This window comes from Nematolebias whitei, chromosome 6, assembly GCF_014905685.2.
Source record: "Nematolebias whitei isolate Nwh7 chromosome 6, NemWhi1, whole genome shotgun sequence".
Classification (NCBI taxonomy): domain Eukaryota; kingdom Metazoa; phylum Chordata; class Actinopteri; order Cyprinodontiformes; family Rivulidae; genus Nematolebias; species Nematolebias whitei.
Genome location: NC_056503.1, coordinates 45,990,157 through 46,011,298, shown reverse-complemented (window position 1 = coordinate 46,011,298; position 21,142 = coordinate 45,990,157). Strand labels below are relative to the sequence as shown.

The 21,142-nt window shown below is 41.6% G+C and overlaps 2 protein-coding genes across 2 annotated transcripts in view; both read right to left on the bottom strand.

Annotated features, from left to right (window-relative positions):
* Positions 1 to 1,990, bottom strand: part of sst1.2 (somatostatin 1, tandem duplicate 2) — a 5,201-nt gene extending 3,211 nt beyond the window's left edge. The window contains exon 1 of the mRNA XM_037677909.1: positions 1,980 to 1,990. Coding sequence (XP_037533837.1) covers positions 1,980 to 1,990 — 11 coding nt within the window. The remainder of the gene's footprint in view (positions 1 to 1,979) is intronic.
* A 2,790-nt stretch (positions 1,991 to 4,780) lies between these two features.
* Positions 4,781 to 21,142, bottom strand: part of col4a3 (collagen, type IV, alpha 3) — a 54,238-nt gene continuing 37,876 nt past the window's right edge. Inside the window, exons 35-50 of the mRNA XM_037677908.1 lie at positions 20,667 to 20,806; positions 20,342 to 20,468; positions 19,983 to 20,063; positions 19,795 to 19,896; positions 17,748 to 17,795; positions 17,478 to 17,663; positions 14,583 to 14,713; positions 14,416 to 14,488; positions 12,085 to 12,156; positions 11,633 to 11,758; positions 11,440 to 11,538; positions 11,038 to 11,250; positions 10,260 to 10,437; positions 8,977 to 9,091; positions 8,725 to 8,900; positions 4,781 to 4,868 (exon numbers count right to left, since the gene is read on the bottom strand). Coding sequence (XP_037533836.1) covers positions 4,781 to 4,868; positions 8,725 to 8,900; positions 8,977 to 9,091; positions 10,260 to 10,437; positions 11,038 to 11,250; positions 11,440 to 11,538; positions 11,633 to 11,758; positions 12,085 to 12,156; positions 14,416 to 14,488; positions 14,583 to 14,713; positions 17,478 to 17,663; positions 17,748 to 17,795; positions 19,795 to 19,896; positions 19,983 to 20,063; positions 20,342 to 20,468; positions 20,667 to 20,806 — 1,955 coding nt within the window. The remainder of the gene's footprint in view (positions 4,869 to 8,724; positions 8,901 to 8,976; positions 9,092 to 10,259; positions 10,438 to 11,037; positions 11,251 to 11,439; positions 11,539 to 11,632; positions 11,759 to 12,084; positions 12,157 to 14,415; positions 14,489 to 14,582; positions 14,714 to 17,477; positions 17,664 to 17,747; positions 17,796 to 19,794; positions 19,897 to 19,982; positions 20,064 to 20,341; positions 20,469 to 20,666; positions 20,807 to 21,142) is intronic.

Here is a 21,142-nt window from a genome sequence, read left to right as displayed (position 1 = left end):
ATGTCCAAACCACTGTCTGTCCTCTGGACATGTCCAAACCACTGTCCCTCCTCTGGACATGTCCAAACCACTGTCCCTTCTCTGGACATGTCTAAACCACTGTCTCTCCTCTGGACATGTCCAAACCACTCTCCCTCTTCTGGACATGTCCAAACCACTGTCTCTCCTCTGGACATGTCCAAACCACTGTCCCTCCTCTGGACATGTCCAAACCACTGTTTCTCCTCGGGACATGTCCAAACCACTGTCTCTCCTCTGGACATGTCCAAACCACTGTCCCTCTTCTGGACATGTCCAAACCACTGTCTCTCCTCTGGACATGTCCAAACCACTGTCCCTCCTCTGGACATGTCCAAACCACTGTCCCTCATCTGGAATGTCCAAACCATCTCAGTCTGGTCTCTCTAACTTTATCTCCCAGTTGTTCAACCTGTGCTGTACCTCTGATGATCTCATTCCTAATCTTCTCCATCCTTGTCACTCCTAAGAAGAACCTCAACATCTTCATTTCTGCCAATTCCAGTTCTGTCTCCTGTCTTTTTGTCCATGTCTCCTTCTCCAGACCATACAACATAGCTTGTCTCACCACTGTCTAGTAAACTTTTCCTTTGACCTTTGCTGACACCCTTTTGTCACAAATCACTCCTGAAACTTTTCTCCATCCACTCCATCCTGCCTGGACTCTCTTCTTCACCTCTTTATCACACTCCACATTTTCCTGCACGGTGGACCCCAAGTCCTTGAAGTCCTGCACCTTTGTGACCTCTGCTCCTTGTAGCCTCACTGTTCCACCTCCTCCCTCTCATTCAAACACATGGACTCTGTCTTACTACGGCTGACTTTCATTCCTCTTCTTTCAAGTGCATACCTCCACCTCTCCATTTTCTCTTCCACCTGTTTCCTGTTCTCATCACAGATCACAATGTCATCTGCAAACATTATAGTCAACGAGGATTCCTGCCTGACCTCATCTGTTGGTCGGTCAATCACCAGAGCAAACAACGATTCCAACAACCAGGAAAATGAGTCCAATCTCCTCAACACCGCCAAGTCAGTCAAAGTGGCTTTAAAATTTAAATTTTAACACGTCAGAATAAAATAACTCATTAAAGTTGGTTTAATGGAAAAGTTGAGACAAACAGGAAGATGATGTCTGACTCAGAAGGATTAAAAGAAGAATCTGCAGAACCCAGATGTTTGTTCAAATAACAAATTCAAAAACAGCCTCATTAAACCCTTTTAAAGGTAATGAAACAGATTTTTTTTTTTTATTTCATGAAAACTCGAGGTGGGTTTGGACCTGAAAACTGATCCTGGATCGGTTGTTAAACTTTAACGAACAAATGTTAGATTTTTATTTCCCCACCGTCAAACAGAAGTCAGCGTTCTAAAATAAAAACTTCTTGTTTAACGTGTTTAACGGGTTTAATCGATTTCTTCTCCGTGAGTTCGTCGGAGGAATCTGCACAAACATCATCATCTTCTGAGCTAATAAACAGCACATTAGCAGCCGCTGGTCGCCATGGAGACACATTAGCAGCAAGCAGCCGTCTCCAAGAACCTGCTGGCATGAACACACACACGGAGCGATGACATCACGCCTCCTGGCTGTGATGCGTACAGTTGTTGTTTCTACTCTGAGTCACGGAGAGATTCTTAAAGAAAAACAGTTTAGTTTAATTTGGATGAGGAGGAGGAGGAGGAGGAGGAGGAGGAGGAGGAGGAGGAGGAGGACGGCTCTCTGACAGTCAGAACCCGAGTCTGAACTAAATGAATGTGGAAAGTTTTTGGGCGACAACAGAACGGTTCTGCAGACAAACTATTGGATCCCTGCAGATGCAACTGCTGTGACCTTTGACCCCACAGAGACAAAACAACCCGACCCCATCAAAGACCAGAACCAGGACTTGAGAGATCCATCATCCTTCAGTGGATCCTTAACTGCAGGGGCTGATTCAAGAAGTCTGGTGTGGTGGTACCTGAGAGTCATTGCTGACACACACCCTGAGGGCTGACGGATGGCACATGACCCTCTCTGACCTCTGCTGGACGGCAGCGGGTGACGTGCATTTACTCAAAGAATGCCAAGCCTTTAAACTCGTCATGATTTTATTTGAGTTTAAACTGATGATAGTTTGATTCATCTACAATAAATATAAATATTTAACTGCTTTATAATTGTTGTTTACATGTGAAACAGTATAAATATTTGTCTGGTTTTAAAATCTTATGTTGTGACTGAGTCAAAGCTCCTCTGTCGTTCCTCTACCATCTCCTGCAGCACCTGTAGAGTGGGCGGTGCCGGTTTCTGAGCACCTGTCTCTGACTCCGACTGGTTACCTCACTCACTACTTAAGGCTGAGTTGGATCGTTAAATGGCACATGGTGACATCAGCCTACCACTCATGTGTGCACAGTCCTTGAGGAAATATTTCTAACGGTTTGAACTTGATGCTGCTGTTTTCCTGTTCCCTCGCAGAACCCCATGGTTCTGGAGTCAGGTTCTAGAGCAGCATCTTGAGCAGGGAGGTCCAGACATCTCTTTCCACAGCCACCTCTTCCAGCTCTTCTGGGAGGACTCAAAGATGTCTCAAGGCCAACTGAGAGACATAGTCTAATATGTCCTGGGTCTTCCCCAGGGTGTCCTCCTAGTTGGACATGCACGGAACAATTGTCTAGAGAGGTGTCCAGGGAAACATCTCAACTCAGCCCCCCCCTATCACTAAGGAAGAGTCCAGATCCTGCAGAGAACTCATTTGGACCGCTTGTATCAGAGGCGGTATCTTTCGGTCACTACCCAGTAAACAGAGATCTTCTTCTTGCAGCTCAGCTCATTCTTCACCACAACGAACCGGCCCAGCGTCCACAGTACTGCTGAAGCTGCACCAATCTCACGCTTTAAACTTTCCTCATTTGTGACCAGAATTTCAACCAACAGAAAAAAAAGTAGGATCTTTACACGCAGATGTAAAGAAACCAAACTCAACAGAAGCTGGAGCTCAGAACCGGGTCAAGACAAACCCCAGACCAGGACAGGAGGTCCAGGTCAAATTCTGTTCAGTTGTCTGGGTGAACTCTGCTTCATCCTTTCAGTTTAGCAGTTTTTTTGTTGTCTTAAATTAACTTTATTTAACAAACTCTGGTTAATAAAAACACAGAGGAGAAAACAAATTCTGGATTTTCTTTTTCCTGTTTGGTTCGTTTGATCCGATTCAGTGTGTTCGAGTTAAACAGCTGCTCTTTTTGTTCTGACTGCAAGTCAGATTTTAATCATCAGGTTGTGTTATTTCTATCCAGCTAAGAGTTTATTAAAACATTTTTTCTTTTGTGACAAACTCAGAACTCGTGATTTTTATTTTTAATATTTTATTGATTCAGACATCAGAACCACAGCCAGCCCTGAAAACACATTTATACTAAATAAAGTCAATGCTTGGATTAAAATAAGGCAAATCTTTCTCTCAGGTCAGAACTACATGTCCCACAATGCACTGCTGTGAAAACCGTCCATTATGTACAGGTTTATCAGAAGGGAAAATGAGTACGATTTATTTTTTGAGTTTTAAGAAGTTAAAATGTTTTTACCTTCATAATATAGTCATAATATATTTATTATATATAATTGTCGTTTATATATGCTCATTTAAAGATCAAATTTTTTATTTCTGTCTTTTGTTTCCTCACATGATCAGGCTTTGAACCTTTGTTTGATGTAAAACGTCAGTTTGGCCACATGAGGGCGCTGTGCTTCACAATTATCCACCAACATTTAAAACGTTTTGTTTGCTAACAAATGATAAAGACACTCAGAGTTTATTCATTAAAAAAGAAGCTTTATGTTATGGATTTGAATGTTGTATTTTAAAAAAATCTAACTTAAAAGTTCAGTAGGTACATCGTCTTTAAATCTGCACCATCAGAATAAAAGCACTTAATAATTGTTGTTTCTCATCAAGTGAACGGGACAAAATGGAGGTACGGGGGTAAAATGGGTCAGTGGAGGCACCTGAGAGGTTTTAATGTTCCTGCTTCCTGGTTCAGAACCAGTTCTGAGACTGTCGGAGACTCAGAACTGTAAAGAAAGAAACAATTCATCTGTTGCAGTTTTACTGAACTTTGTTTGTGACCAACGTGCAGACGTGTTTTGAGCTGACAGTTTTTATAAAAACCATGTCTTATTTTTGAGTGCACGACTTGTAAAACTGTATTTTGGATCTTTTTTTTTTTTCATTCAACCTTTACTTAGACAGGTAAATCCCACTGAGCCTTGAGGACTCATTTACAAGAGAGATGACAATATTTTATTGTACAGAATATAGATCTAGAACTGTAGAATTACATAAACCAAACTGCAAAGTCTTTCAGACGCCTGCGATGTCTCTGTGAGCTTCTGAGAGGAGGTTCAGAACCTGTGCAATCGTTTTGAGACATTTTGGAGACTAGTTGGTGAACTCCAACAGTCGCGGCCCAGTCAGGTAACACCTTTACTAAACCATCCGATACATGGACATAGAAGGTGAGGAGGTGAACTACAACTCCCAGGGTGCATCTCACTAAAAATAGATCAGTTTAAACTGGTTCATCCGTCACTGGCTTCATCTTCAGCTGCTGGGACAGAAAAAGGGAGAAAGAGAAGGACTTCACTAATCACGTCCTGGCTCTTTAAGTCCATCAGATTCAAGTGCTCTGGTTCAGAAAGTGTCCTGAGACTGAATGTTGCTCCGTCAGAGTTGGTGTCCTCAGAGGATGATCCGTTGCAGCAGCTGTCCTTCCCTCATGGTCATATCTGCTTCATGCAGACTCGACAGCGGCTGATTCGTTTGTGCTCTTCCAGTGAGTTTCCAGTATCGAACCAACCTCTGGGTTTTCTGCAAAACACCACAGAGAAATGAGAACCAGCCTGCAGGTGAAGCTCACCTGCTCTGAGCTGCAGATTAGGAAGAAGACGCTGCCACTTGCAGGTTGTTGAGCAGATTACAGCAGGATAAAAACGAATTTAAATAAATGGAAATGGCATTAAAATACAACATTTTAGAGATCACAATAATAAATATCAACTTTAGATATGTCTGTAAAAATTCAAACCCTGTCTCAGTAAACACGACTTATCTTCTGCTAAAATCTCTAAGGTGTTAGATGGAGTTTTCCTCCAATTATCATCCAAGTCTGTAGATCGATCAAACTCTGGATTCATTCATTCAACCTTTATTTATACAGGTTAGTCTCACTGAATCACAAAGACTCATTTTCAAAAGAGACCTGTTTTAAACAGACAATAAACTACAGTAAAATGCCATTAAAATAAAAGTAGCGTTATAAAATAATAAACCAAGGTGGCGTAAACAACGTAAAAATACCAAAAACAAGAACATATTTGTTTTGATGTTTCTATTGACATTATCAAATGCTTGAAACCCCTTAAAGAAATCAAGGTGGACAACTTCAGTTCCTGTTGCAAGGTGTTCCAGGTGCAGGAGCTGAGTAGGAAAAGGCCTTTTTGCCACGTTCAGTCCGCACTAAGGGAACACTGCAGGTAACGATGTCCTGAGAGCACACGTTGTAACTGCACTGACGGCGTGACATGTGGGAGGAGATAAAAGAAGGTCTCAGACCAAGGAGGGATTTATAGGTGAAAATGAACCAGTGTGAGAGCCTACGTATAGATAATGATGACCAATTGACCAAGGAGTACTGAGCAGTGATGGGTATGGTAGTTACAACCAGTTATGAATCTTAGCGCACCATGATAGACAGCATCCAACATCTGCAAGGTGCTGACAGGGGCATTCATGTAAATAATGTCACCATAGTCAATGGCCAGTAGGAAGGTAGCGGTTACAAGGCGTTTTCTGGCATTCAGAGTTAAACAAGATCTATTTCTGAAAAAGAAACCCAGTTTTAATTTCAGTTTCTTTATCAAGTTTTCAATATGTGGTTTAAAAGAGAGATGTGCATCGACCAAAATTCCCAAATATTTGTAAGAAATCTACAAACTCAATAGGAATATGGATGAGATAGAAGGAAGAGTTGCTGGCACTGACTTTCTGTTGGAAAACAACATCCCTTTGGTTTTGTCAACATTTTGCACCAGCTTGAGATGGAACAAGTCTGACTGAATGATGTCAAATGCAGACTGTAGAAGCTGGAAAACCTTGGCAACTGTATTAGCTTAGCAATAGACAACAGTGTCGTCAGCATAGAGATGCAAGGATGCGTTAGGAATGTTTTGACCATTATAAATTGTAAAAAAAGTGGGTCCTAAAACTGAGCTTTGTGGCACACCATTAGTAACCATTAGGTAGCTAGATGTAGTACGTTATGTCGAACACATTGCCTCCGACCTGAAAGATAGTTTGAAAACCAGCCAACAGAGTGATGAGAAGCTAATATCTACGAGCTTGTGGCATAAGATGTCATGATCTACAAATCATGATCTGGATTCTGCACGTCTCCTCTCAAAAGATTACTCGTTGTAAACCACCTCCTAATTGTTGATTTTTCTGGCTTAGTGGACAGTCCTTTGCCATCAGAGGTCTTATTTTTCTTGTTTTTAATCGATTTAAAGCAACAGAGAGAGACCAGGAGAATTTACAAGACCAAACAAGTTTTACACTCTCCACAGGATGGATGAACACACAACAGCTGTATGAAAACCTCTAGTTTCTTCTCAGCTCTTCATCGTTAGTGACAGGAACTCTGGTTGCTCTCTCTCATGTGTTATCTGGATGCTTGTCAAACCACAGGCCATCCTAAATCTAGTTATTGTACATGTGGGATGTGCACAGATTTAAAATACCTTCATTTTATTGAAATTTAACAAATCATGTGTTCAGATAAAAAACTTTGTTTTGGTCCAGATCTGGTACCTCTGTCGATATGTCGGTGATACTGATGTTTGTAGAGATATGTCTCAAAAAATGAGAATGTTGGAAAAAAAGTTGTTTTTTGTCATTAATTTCAGAAAGTGAAACTAATGTATTACATAGGGTCATTACAATTCAATTCAAAAATACTTTATTAATCCCAAAGGGAAATTAAGTGTTGTCGTAGCCCATCATCCTTGTTTCATTCAAGCGTTGTTATAGATGCTGATAAATGTGGGCAGGAAGGATCTCCTGCAGTGAATCTGAAGAATCTGGCCACAGATACCAATCCATCCACCCCGATCCAGCTTGCTGTCAGATCCGGTGGGCCTCTCAGTCCTCCTGGGCAGAATTCCTCCATGAGCAATGGTCACTCCTCCCAGCAGTCTGTCGAGCTCCTCGTCACCACGAACAGACAGCTGAAGGTGCTGGGGGATGATCCAGGTCCTCCCGTTGTCACGAGCAGAGTTTCCCATCAGTTCCAGGATCTCGGCAGTCAGGCACTCACGCACCGCAGCCAGGTTGACGGGAATTCATCCACGGAGCCTCCTTTTCAACTCATTTGAGATTTGGTGCTGTAGTTGAGGTATTTGAGCTTTTGAGATGTTAATCAGATGCTCCTGGTTGTTAAAAAATACCTTGTTGTTATGGTTACACATCATAACAAATGTCCAAAAGTAAAAAGATTTCAGTAAAAATCCTTCCAGCTGCACAGCATCTGATACCAGAGTAAAAAAATCATCCAAAAAAAAAGCGATTTACATCCATAAAAAGAGAAAATAAAATTTTCAAAAGCAATAACTCAAACTTGAATGTAACAGAGCTGCTCCAACACATAGCCACCTTGAGCGGCACAATTCTAGAATTCAGCACACACAGAGTGAAACATTTTAAGCCTTTATTTTTTGTGATTTTAAGGTTTATAGGTGATGAGAAGCCAAAATTCAGGGTCTGAGAAAATGAGAATATTGCGAAGAGGTTCAGTCTTGGTGAATCCTGGTGTCTCACCCTAATCAGCTGATTAACTCCTAGAAAGGAGCTACAAATGTCTCATTCCTCAAGTCCAGCCACTCCTGAACCAGAGATATCAGAAGCGTCTTACCTGGCTGAGGAGACAAAGAACTGGACTGTTGCTCAGTGGTCCAATGTCCTCTTTTCAGATGAAAGCAAATTTTCATGTTATTTGGAAATCAAGGTCCCAGAGTCTGGAGGAAGAGTGGAGAGGTCCAGAATCCGTGTTGCTTGAAGTCTAGAGTGAGGTTTCCACAGTCAGTGATGGTTTGGGTCCAGCTGGTGCTGATCCACTGGGTTTTCTAAAGTCCACAGTCAACGCAGCATCTAGCAGGAGATTTTAGAGCTCTTCATGCTTACTTCTGCTGACGAGCTTTATGGAGATGCTGATTTTATTTTCCAACAGGACTCGGCTCCTGCCCACACTGACAAAAGTACCAAAAGCTGACTGTGGAATATTCTAGTTTTTTGGAATACCGACTTTTTGTTTTATTTTATTATCTGTAAGCCAGAATCATCAAAATGACAAGAAATAAAAGTTAGAAATAGTTGTGTTATAAATAGATGTAAAATATGAATTTCACTTTCCGAAACGATTGACAAAAAAAATTAGAGCTTTCCACATTATTCTAATTTTTGAGATGCACCTGTATATCTCACTTTATTGTACACTCTACTGAACTAATTCCTCCTCCCTCCAGAACTTATCTCTACCTCCTCAGGCTCTCTTCCACCTGCTACCACATCTCACTATAGAAGGTCCTCTGGACAGTAATCCATAAAGGACCTGGGTTCCTGAGCACACTGTTGAAAGGTTGTGTACCTGTGTGCGTTGTGCACACAGTTTTACCTGAACATATTGCGATGATCCAGAGCAGCCAGCCAGTAGCTGTAGGAGCCGCTGTCATATCTGCAGTGCCCTGGGCTTCCGTTACACTCGATGAAAGGCATTTTATGGAAGTTTTCCAGACAGGATCCAGGTGAAGCCAAAGGCTGGCCTGACCCCTCTGCACCCAAACCTGTTTCCTGCAGACCAAGATGCAAAGCAAAGGTCAGGGTTGTTGGTCTAATCAGAGCCTGAAACAAGAACACTTTAACTTACCATTACAAAGGAGTATCCAGACCAAAGTGCCTTCCACTTGGTGGGGCACCCTGGGATCAAACTGGTCTGACTGTGGACAGCAATCACGTTGGCTCTGGCCTCACACACAGAACACCTGAAACACATGAAATGCACCTGAAACTGTGTCACACCTGCTGACACACCTGAATTAGATCAGTTAGGGGGCTGTTGGTCACATTGTCCCTCTTACTCTCATTTTGTACCCAGCAGTTCAAGTTTCATACCACTTGAGAAAGTTTGGGTGACCACTCTTCAACCATGAACTTACCATGTGCTCTCATCCCCACATTCATAAAACCTGCACAGGATCAAACTGTGATTTACTTCTTTGTCAAAACTGTGCCATGTCCATGAAACAGTGAAGAGCCAGACATCTTCAAAAGCCTCCTCCACTACATTAAATCATCTAGCACTTGGCACAAATACGGTGTGTAAGTTACATTCCTCTCAGGTACAGACTCAACAGTGCAGCTGTATTTATGTAGATGTTGCTTGTATGAAATGCAGAGAAAGAACAACTTAACCTGCTGTTTAATTTAGGAGAGTAATTTGAATAGAGCAGAATTTAAAAATCTGTTCTATCTCCAGATTTGGGGTTATTAAGAAACATCCAAGGCTACAGACTTAAATATCCAGGAATAACCACACAAATGATGACAATTAATTTGGGTTTGACCCACTGTGAGGTGGGCATGGATAGACCCGTTGCTGATGGCTTCATTTGTTTGTTTGTATGCATGTATGGATGTACTGTGTGTATTTATGCATTTATGTATGTATGTATGTATGTATGTATGTATGGATGTATGTATGTGTGTATGTATGTGTGTATGTGTGTATGTATGTATGTATGTATGTATGTATGTACTGTGTGTATTTATGCATTTATGCATGTATGTATGTATGTATTTATGCATTTATGCATTTATGCATGTATGTATGTATGTATGTGTGTATGTATGTATGGATGTATGTATGTGTGTATGTATGTGTGTATGTGTGTATGTATGTATGTATGTATGTATGTATGTATGTATGTATGTATGTATGTATGTGTGTATGTATGTATGTATGTATGTGTGTATGTATATGTGTATGTATTATTTGTTTGTTTGTGGTTTGATTCAGTTTTAGACTGCAAAATGGCTGCAAGAACATAAACCTATTCAAGGCTCCTCAGAGCTCCAAGACCCAAATCAAACTGAAAGACGCTTTCTTTGCATCTCTTCTAAAGTGGTTTAGCATCAGTGTGCGTGAGTTACCGGCTGATTTTAGCCTTCAGCAGATCCTCGTCGCTGGTCGGCTGGTTAACTGCCAGTGGGTTGATATTGGACAGCCAGTAGGAGTAGTCGTTGCGTTCAGCATATTTACATTCTCCGGTAGGCTCACAGATCAGGAAGGGCAAGGTGCTGAAACGCTGGAGACAACTACCCAATGTTCCTGCAAGAAAACCAAGATGACGAACCAGCATCGACCTGAACTACATGAAGAGAGACCGTCAGAGCCACTCTTCAAGGTCCTACCACTGACGTTCCTACCATCTATGTTCCTACCACTGACGTTTTTTTGTTAAGAAATGTCTGAAGACCACAAAATTGGGAATATATTGGTTCTAGATATTTCAGAACATGATGGAAATACCACAAACAGATTTATACTTCCACCACTCAAGACTGTCATGAAGATGACTCTAAGCTACAACCACACCTAATGTTAGCTCAGTATCTGTAAAATCAACTGAGTTACAGCTATTTATTTGTTAGTTCAGGTGTGATGATTGTTATGGCACATGCTGACTTTAAAATATATATATTTTGCAGATGTATATCCAGTGAAACTACAACTTCATGCGAGTTAGTTCACTGTGGAGACCCCTGAAGAAGGATGCAGCCGAAAGGAAAAAAAAACCCTGTCCGGTAATTACTTTCTTAGAGTTTCATTTAAACATGTTCTGTGGTTCATGAAATCTGTTGCTAACAAACATATGGACAGGCATCATCTGACTTAGACAAATAGTTGAAAGCTGTGGTGTCATAGTACCCAGATCTTGTCCGTGAGCGCGGCTGTAGCCGTTGATGAAGAGCAGAGAATATCCGCTGTAGATTAAAGAAGATCCATTCGGACAACTTGGAACGGTGTGGTTCTGGCTGTGCCTGGTGAACAGGAAGCCATTTCTCCTTGGTGGGACAGGTAATTCACCTGGTTGTCCACAGGAACCTTTAGATCCAGGAGGACCTCGCTTTCCTGCCTGACCTGAAAACACAGAGTTGGTTCAGGAAGAGTCTTCCTGCGGTGTGAAGTCACGCTGCTGCCGTCAGACCAGCAGAGATTGTTTTAACTCACCAAGATGAGTAAAAGTCAACTAACAAAAGAATCTGTTCCCATTTAGACCTTGTTTTAATGCAGTCAAAGCAATCAGAGGGAGGAGATATCATTTCATACCCTTCGGACCAGTTGATCCTTTGCTTCCTGTTTCTCCTCTCAACCCTTGACCTCCTTGATTTCCTGTCTGACCTTTCCTCCCACTGTCACCCTTCAGACCTGAAGCCAGGAAATACAGCGCAGCATGAAACTGATTTTCCTCAATAAAAATATATGGTAATACATATCTTTAATGTAGTATATTATGACCAACCCTGAGGTCCAGGGTTTCCAGTGGGCCCTGGGAGACCTCTTGCTCCCTTGCTCCCCGGGTCTCCTTCTTCCCCTGGGTCTCCAGGTGCCAACACCACATTAGCGACTGCGTCACTCCCTGATTCACCTGCAGGGGGCAGTAAAAAGTGTTACACGCAGTGCATCCCCAAGTTTACAGAGCTCAGGTAGGTGCTGAGAGCATTAACATGTAGCATAGCTCGAAACAGACACAGAACCAGAACCAGAAGTTAAACCTGAGATAAAATTTTCATTCAACCTTTATTTAGACTTTATTTAGACAAGTAAATCCCATGAATGAAAAAAATGAGCAACCCCCAGAGGCTGGCTGCAGTATAAACTTTAAATCTACGTAAATATATGAGAAACGCTGGTTCCAAAAATACAGCAGCGCATGCAAACAGGATATATTTAAAGTCTCTAATTAGGTGTTACCGATTCTCCCAGGTGGTCCTTGAATTCCCATTGGCCCAGCGAAACCTGGTCGTCCTTTCTCTCCCTTCATACCTGGAAAACACGCAGAGAACAACTCTTTCAGAACCAAACACCAACGGAACGAGCTGCAAACCGCTGTTATGTTTCATATCCAACAGATAACGTTGGATGGAGAGGTGATTCATTATATCCACAGACATTCAGTTTTAGTCAGTGAATAGCATTTTTATTTATGATTTACTGGAAGGCATCAAACCACCAGAATATTTCAGATCTGTCAGAAAGCCCAATGTAAACATTGATATCTGTTTAACAGAGTTCCAGTAAAACTAACCCTGAAGTCCAAGACCAGTATGTGTTAGGGTCTTAGATGTTTTAGGAGACAAGGTGTTCTTGTAGAAGCAGAAGACTGAAAATGAAGTGTCATGGATGTCAGTGTTTTGGTTAATCATGGCTACAGTGCTCTGAGAACGCTGATTGGAGTCAGAATGTACCACCACATTGATAAGCATTATGGTTGGTACTCACAAAGAAAGACTGAACCATTTAAACCATCTTATCACTGTTCAAATAAATCTCCCAGCTGTTAGTCCTTGATTTATTTGTATAATTATGATATAAACTTCCCACAACATTCCCCAAAGAGATGAAGCAAGGTAAGGAGAGAGATATCTGGCAGCTTATTCTTCAGCACCTCAGGGTGAATCTGATCTTGACATCTCGTTTTAGTGTTGATTCTCAGTTTCAGTCATAGGCCTCCTGACACCTTACCACCAGGACTTTTAATACATACCTTGGTGAAGATGATGGTCATAGTTCCCCCAGTGTCTACAGACTCTGCCTCTGACTACAAGGTGAAATGTTAACATCTTATCTTTATCTGTGGCATACACGATGCTTCATTCCTGACTGAGAGAATGCTCAGTACAGTTGTTTGCTTGTTTTTGGTTGTCCAGTAAATCCAAAGAAGTTGTCCACTTTTGTCTTTTAGCAGTGGGGTTTCTGATGACTGAGTAGTTCACCACATGTCCTACTCCAGATGGGACCTGTGTATGTAATGGTGATGTCACTGGAACATATCAATTTATTTAGCCGTTTGTCTTTTTTGTTATTTGAGAGATGGCCTTGTTCTAACTATCCAGGTCTTACATTGTCTACCAGCCACCAGGTATTTTTTTTTTGACCAATACCAGCCAGTCATCACTCTGTGATTATGGTCTGTGTTCTGCAGAGTTTCTCAGTGTGATGTATGAGTCGCACCAAGTGATCCCCAGGATGTGCTGAAGGCAGAGTCTGAGGAAACATTCCAGGGTCCTGATGTGCCAGCCATAAACTACCATAGCTTGGAACTGTACGAACATACTTTAGTGTGGAGGTGTAGGGTCTTGCTCTGAAAATCTCAATGTCTGATTTTTCCAAAGGTAGATGACACTTGGTAGATTTGGTTTTGGACCATGTTGTCAATGCTACTGTTTTTGGAAAGGATGCTCAATGGGTATTTGAATGATGTAAACCAGTTGTTGTGGGTGGAATGTTGACACTCTATTAGCAAACTACTTCTACTTTGATGGTGATGGTCAGCCCAGACCTGCTGCACCACAAACTGGCTGAAGGTCTGAGACACAAGAGTGCCATGATCTGAATACTGCAATTCAAGGACCGTCACCCGGTGCAGTTTGTAGGTTCGTTGTAGCCTCTCGATGTTGAAAAGGCTCTGATCATCCCAGTCTTTCCAACAAGTATAAATGGTTAAATGTCAAAACTGTGTCTAAATATGTATTTGGTTAAATATACTCAAAACCTGTGAGATCATTCCTATTAGACTATTTACCAAGAATAGATTGGTCTGAACCAGAAAGGCAAAATGTCTCTTGGAACCTGAATCTTGACCTGGGACTCAGTCTTCTGTTTGGTTCCTTGTTTTCAGGTCAGAATATGTTGGTCACCAATCTGAACAGGTTTCACCAGGCATCAGGTCATCGCACCTTGCCTCGTTTAAGTTTTCAGTTCATGAAATATACAAACAGTTTACATCCTATTATCAAAGGATTTCTGCCACGTCTCAGTCCAATAAAGGTGAGGAGGTGTACAGATGACATTAAACTACTTGGGTGCACCAGGAAATGTGTGTGGTAGTGTTCCAGCCTCGCCTGCTGTCCTCTGGTAGAATTTTTTCAATTCTGAAAAGTTTTATTCTGATGTTTGACAGAAGGCTTCACTAACCTGATGAGCTCCAACATGCAGATGTTTAGGAATAAAACAGACTCAGTTTAAAGGTATCAGCAGTAATCACTGTGTTTTTATGAGAGCTGCTTATCTGAGAGTTCTTACCAATTGGTCCTTTGGGCCCAATCTCGCCTCTTGTACCTTTAATTCCAGGAAGTCCTGGTGGTCCACAACAACCCTGCCAACAGGAACAAAACACCAAATGATTTCATCCAACATGGACTCAATGATAAAAACAAAGTTCCTCTTTTGTGTGTGTGGATGGTACTGACGGGACTGCCTTGTGGACCAGTGTCACCAGAAGGACCACTTGGTCCTTGGAGACCTGGTTCTCCTTTACGCCCTTTATCACCTTTGTAACCAGGACCTGGAGAGCCAGGAGGACCTTTACTGCCTGGCAGGCCTAAAGAAGAAGAGGGAACACTTTTTATTTGTCATATTCTGTAAGATGACAGGATGTTCAGAACTGAAAGTGTCCTCATCGCCTGAAAGACACACTGTGGCATATTCTGCTTGTTCTCGATACAATGGAATGGATTAATCTTCCAGATTTCAGGGGATTAAACAGCTTGTAGTCAGGTCGAGGGACATTTTTCAGCTTTGCTGACATTAAAGCCAGAGTCTGACTGGGCTGCAATTGTCAGAGACAAGTTGGTGAACAGCATTTCAGAGGGAGTCTCCAAAACGTCTCAAAATGTTTGTGGTGGTTCTCACTTTCTTTGTACGAGTCACAGAGTCACAAATCATGTTGCTGCAATTTTACACATGTTCAAAAATAATTGTGCAACAAATACTTTCTGAAATGTAGTCCAGAAGATTGAATTATAAATACTTGCCAAGCAGTGGTGTAGTCTACATTTTTGTAGTGGGTATACTGTGCTTAGAAACCAAAGTACACCAGTTAGTACAATGTAATCGTCAATTTATTTGGATTTTTAAGCATATTGAACATTTCCAAATTTCTCTGAAGCTTATATTTGAATAAATGAACAAATTTTGTACAACATTCGGCTTTGTATTAAAAACATGTTATAGAACTTATAAAACAGTATCAAAGTAAAACATGTTTAAGTATTAAGTAGTATATACTACGGCTTTAACAGACTACTCGAGTAATCGACAGGTTGATTCCTAGGACATCTGTCGAGTTTTAAAATTTCACATCGAGTATTCGTGGTGACGTCATTGTGTCACGTGATCCGCACCGGGCTACTAGTAGAAGCTACCAAATGGATTCCTCCCAGCAGATGGACTGAGCAGAGCAGGCCCAGTCTTGGCAAACAAGTAGAAATGCATCACTAGCATGGAAATATTTCACTAAAGATGAATCTTCTGGTTCAACTACCATAAGGAAACAAAAAATGAATCAACTACCTGACTGGTTGGAGCTTGTTGCGAACCGGTGTTATACCATATTCTGTGACCACCGTATATTGTGACCGTAGGGGGCGGTGTTGCATGCACTGTTGCAGGTCACAGAATATGGTGCAACACCGGGTCCAATCGACTGAACCAGAACAAGCTTCCTCTGACCTTGTTTCACAAACAAAAAGCAAAAAAAATATTAATCTCTAAACCTTTTAAAAAACCTATAAACATATTAATCTCTAAAACTAAACCTAATGCGCACCACAGCTGGCGGTGGAACGGGGTGGTCGACCGCCCCACTGTTTTGAGTTTCGTTTTTGATGTGCTGCACGTGATTTCTTTCACTTTTACAGCTTAATAATAAAAAATAGTTTTGGTTTTCCTGTGACTTATTTGCAGTATGATAAATAGTAGGAGCATAATATATGCTCCCAATGTTTTGTTGGTCTTTTTTTGTTGTTGTAAATAATAAATTATGTTTTTCTTGCGGTTTTATTTTATATTTTTCATTTTGAGATCCTATGATGTCATCAACTACTCGAGTTCTACTCGAGTTTTATTATGTTAATGTCGAGTTTAAAAATTTTGTAGTCGTTCAACCCCTAGTAGATACTGAAGTATACAATAATTTGCTGGATAAGCGAATGTCATAAACAAGTGCTGTATATAGATAGATTGTTACGGAAGTGTTTAACTGTCGTTTAACATATTAATGACACATGCCTAATGATTTGTCATGTATCACTGAGCCCTTCTAAGTGGGTATACTGAAAATCTTAAGCTTTTCTAGTGGGTATACGCTGTATACCCGTGTATCGCGTAGACTACACCACTGCTGCCAAGGTAGGTACAAAGTGATCCGAAGTGGGTACAATTTTTTTTAAATTGTTTATTTGGCTTTTATTTAAATCAGATCCATCAGCTGAAAACAAATTCTCATTATCAATGATGGCACGAGGCAGCAAATACACAAGTGGTAGGACAGAAGAAGAACATATAAACAACTGACAGCCAACATCAACTCGTACAGACCATGGGTACGTATAACAGTACAAGAACTAGAACAGGCCCGTGGTACCAGAATGTAACAACAGAGAGTGAAAAGGAGATTGCTAAAAGCATGTGCAACCATCGTCAAGTGAGGCTTTCACTGAGCGTTTAAAGAATATACACGGGATAAAAGAAGTGTTTTAGAGTCTGTTGGAAATGGTTTCGATTTGAACGGCCAAAGGAAGTGTTTGCTTCAGGATTGTGGGAGTACAGTCGGTGGACAACTAAATATTACACGTGGTCTGGCACGGTTTGGCAGGCTGTGAACATGAAAACAGGCAGTTATTTTCAGACAACTGGCCGCACAGCTGTATGGTTCATTGTTTGCTCAAGAATCAGAATTCAGTTCAAGATTCAACATTTTCTCAAAAATTTCTTACAATTTTGAGTCAACAACTGGTCTCCAGCAGTCACAGATTCAGAAACGGATTGTTGTCTCCACAGCAGCTCGCGAACTGTTCCACCTCACTCCTGTCAGATGTTTCATCGATGCTGATGTGATTTATCTGATTTATTGTATCCTGACGCGTTCAGACAAACCCTTCCGGCTGCGCCTGCATCCCAACTACTACCACACTGTCTTAACTCAGATGTGTCAAACTGACTGAGCTGGATCTATTTTTGTATTTGAAGAATTTAATTAAAATAGATAAACACACAGACACAAATACATGATCACCCACCTTCATGGCAGCAGGTGAGGACACAATAAACCCACCGTGAGACTGAACTCTGATGTGACCCCTCACCTTTGGGTCCTTTTCCTCCAGGATATCCCTCGTCTCCCTTCTCTCCATTAATGCAAATTCCCTTTGCTCCAGGACACCCAGCAGGACCAGGGGGTCCAGGAGGACCGGGGCAACCTGGGTCTCCTATAGAACCGAAGGGACCAGGGGGTCCACAGGATCCAGAGGGGCCTTTCTCTCCTGGATAACCTGGGTTTGGACAAGAAGAGGTATCTTTTTAGTTTTTCCTCAGATCGGACTGAACGTCAAACAAAACTGGACCTGAAGACTCACCAGGTTGACCATTGTCTCCATCCGGCCCCTTAGGTCCGACTCCAATTTCTGAGGTGAAACAAGAAATGAATCTGAAAGTTATTTAATCAAATTAAAGGCATAACAACAGCATGTGAGACTGTCATCAGTGGCTGTCATGAGAAGAACAATCTTCCCACAGCAACAACATATTTTGTGACCAAACTGGGATGAACACTTCATGAAGGTAAGAAGGAGCTTCTCTGAGGACAATATTATCATTTCTGTTGGTATTTTTACAGTAAATAGTGTTTCTGTTTGACAGATGAGTGAACTCCACATCATCGATCAGTGTTCACACACCTCTCTGTTTCTATAGTTAATGTTACCATGAGCGTTTTTCTCTTTTTACGTGTTTTATTAACAAAATTATAGTTTAATTCGCTTCACAGATCAGCATCAGTTGAACTTTAAAGGCCCCAAATGAAAAGTTGTGTTTTTTAGCTGCTTTGTATTTTAAATACCAAAACGGTGACAAAGCTGCGATGTGCTAAAACGTGGAGCAGTTCCAGAGTGGGATTCTGGTTAAGAGGAACAACTGGACCAGCAGAGACCCACACATCAAACAGAAAACCAGAAACATCCATCCATCCATCCATCCATCCATCCATCCATCCATCCATCCATCCATCCATCCATTATCTTTACCCGCTCTTTCATTTTTGAGTTGCAGGGGTCACTGGGGTCCATGTACAGCTATCACTGTGTGAGAGGTGGGGGACACCCTGGACAGGTCTCCAGTCCATCACAGGGACACATAGAGACAAACAAGTCAAACAACCATTCACTCTCTCACTCACACCTCGGGACAATTTAGAGTTACCAATCAGTTTAACATGCATGTTTTTGGTCTGTGGGAGGCAACTGGAGTACCCGGAGAAAATCCATGCATACACTGAGAGAACATGCAAACTCCACCCAGAATGGTACCAGGCTGGGATTTGAACCAACAACTTTCTCGCTGAGAAGCAACAGCTCTACCAACTGAGCCACCAACCAGAAACATGAATAGAGGAAATGATGACTTTTGAACTGATAAGTTGTGGTCTGCCCCGCCCCTTTTTGGAGTAAAAAAAAACACAACAAACTGTAAAAATCATAGCGACAAACTAAAATTAGCAGCAAGGGAAAAAAAAGTCATCACTTCATGACAAAAAAAAAAAAAAATCCACAATGTGGATGTCAACAGTTATTTATTCTTTTATTTTTATAGAGTTATTTTTATCCATACCACTATTTAATGAAAGTAAAAGCCACATGTTACCCTACATTAAAGGATGCTAGTTAGCATGTGTAAAATAAGTAACTTCCACTCATGACTAACAGCTAAATAAACCAGTTTAATAAAGAAGAGCATGACGACTGAGAGAAATATATCCCCTCTCTGTCTGCATGTGACCGTGCAGTTGGTCCAGTCTGATGAACTTCAGCTCATATTTCTGAAAGTCTTTCTGTAAAGACCATTGATCATCAGGAACATAAACAATGGTTTGACTGACTTACAGAATATTTAGGCACTTAAAGCAATGTTGTTAGCAAATTTCATTTACTGCAGTGCCAGTCAAAGTCAAGGGGTTGCTTTCATCCAAAAGTGGGCGGAGTTTTGTGTAGATGCTGGAACCCAAATCAGGGATCTGGAATGGCCCAGTTTTAACTCGGGGTTATTATTATTTATTTTGCCCAAATAAAACCACAGATCTGGGTTTTGAAGGTTATTGATCAGGACTCCTCACAGACAGCAGAACAACTTAAGACTGCCAGATTCTCAAATACTCAAAGAGGTGAAGTTTGGACTGTTACATCCAACCAACAGCAAACACATGCCTGACTACATTTATATGAAACTGTAAGTTTATAAGTCTTTCGTTCTTATGATTCAAAGACCACAGACTGAGTTTTAAGTCTCAAAATGTTTTATCACTCCTACCCCCAACATCCAGTTAGATCTGGTCTACCCATCCAACATCTGCTTCTACAAGATCCAACGGACCCCTCAAACCCAGTCATAATCTAACATGAGCTGTTTTACCTCCCATGGTTCCTTTCTCTCCAGGAGGTCCAGGAATCCTATCCTGTCCCTGGTTCCCTTTAGGACCAGCTGGACCAGGATTTCCAGGAGGTCCATTAGGTCCTGAGGACACAAATCAGATTATAAGTCCCTGAGAGGACGGTTTTGGAGAACTGACCTAGAGTCCAGCTGAGCACCGGTTCACATACCTGGGGGTCCATGGCATCCTGGAGGGCCTTTGTCCCCTAGAAGACCATCTAAGCCCTTCTCACCAGGACACCCAGGAGGACCTGGGACCAAAGGTTTTCATTTAGCTTGTGTGAAACAAATCTCTGAGGTCAGTAGCTGTTGTTGTTTTTAATAAAGAATAAATGCTTGGATACCAAAGTGTGACAATGAGCTTCATTTATACAAAACTTTTATAAAACAAGTTTATATTTAGAATTTCTTGTCTTTTTCAAACTGGACCCAAGACAAACCAACAGCTGTGAGACATGCTGGAGCATTTTCTTTGGTGTTATTCACTTTATGAATCACAAACAAAAAACAGGAAATGTAACTGTCGGACCTCTGCTTCCAGGTAGTCCTGTGGGTCCTTCTGGCCCACAAGGACCACATGGTCCCGGAGGGCCAAAGTTTCCACGATGTCCTGGTGGTCCCTTTGGTCCTGGACTTCCAGGACATCCTGGAACTCCCTGTGGAGGATAACAACCTGTGTCATAACTCTGGATGACTTGTCTCAGACCTCTTTGTTTCCTCCTTGAGGAACCATGGAGTTATTCTGATCCAGGTTTCTGGTTTTTGCTGAGTGTTGTTTAAACACGATGCAGCAGATTTATGCACCAGAGTTGATGAAGTCTCATCAGATCATTGTGCTCATTCAGGCCCAATACCTCCTCTCCTTGGGGGCCTTTAGCTCCTGGTCCTGGTTGACTTGGTTCTCCTTTAGAACCTTTATTTACATTTTGTCCTGGTAGTCCTTCTAAACCGGGCTCTCCACTAGTCCCCGTTGAGCCTTTCTCACCTTTATAACCTGGAGGAAAAACGAAGATGAAGGAAGTTTATCTCTGGGTTATAAATGTTGCTGGAGATTAAAATAAAGTTTATGTTTCATTAAAAATGGTTTTAATATGGTCTAACAAGGTCAAGTCAGGTCCTCTGGACGAATTCTTCTTCGTTGAAACATTTCGTCTTTTATTCAAAAGACTTCTTCAGTCTAAAGGTAAAGAAGTCCGAGAGGATCTGTGTGTGTTTGTGATCCTTGTGTCATCTGTCCTGCCCTCCTCAGTGTTTCTCCCTCATGTGATCAGCTCCTGCCTCTGCCACCTGTTGTCCTTCCCCAAGTGTTTGTGTTTATCCCCTCATTAGT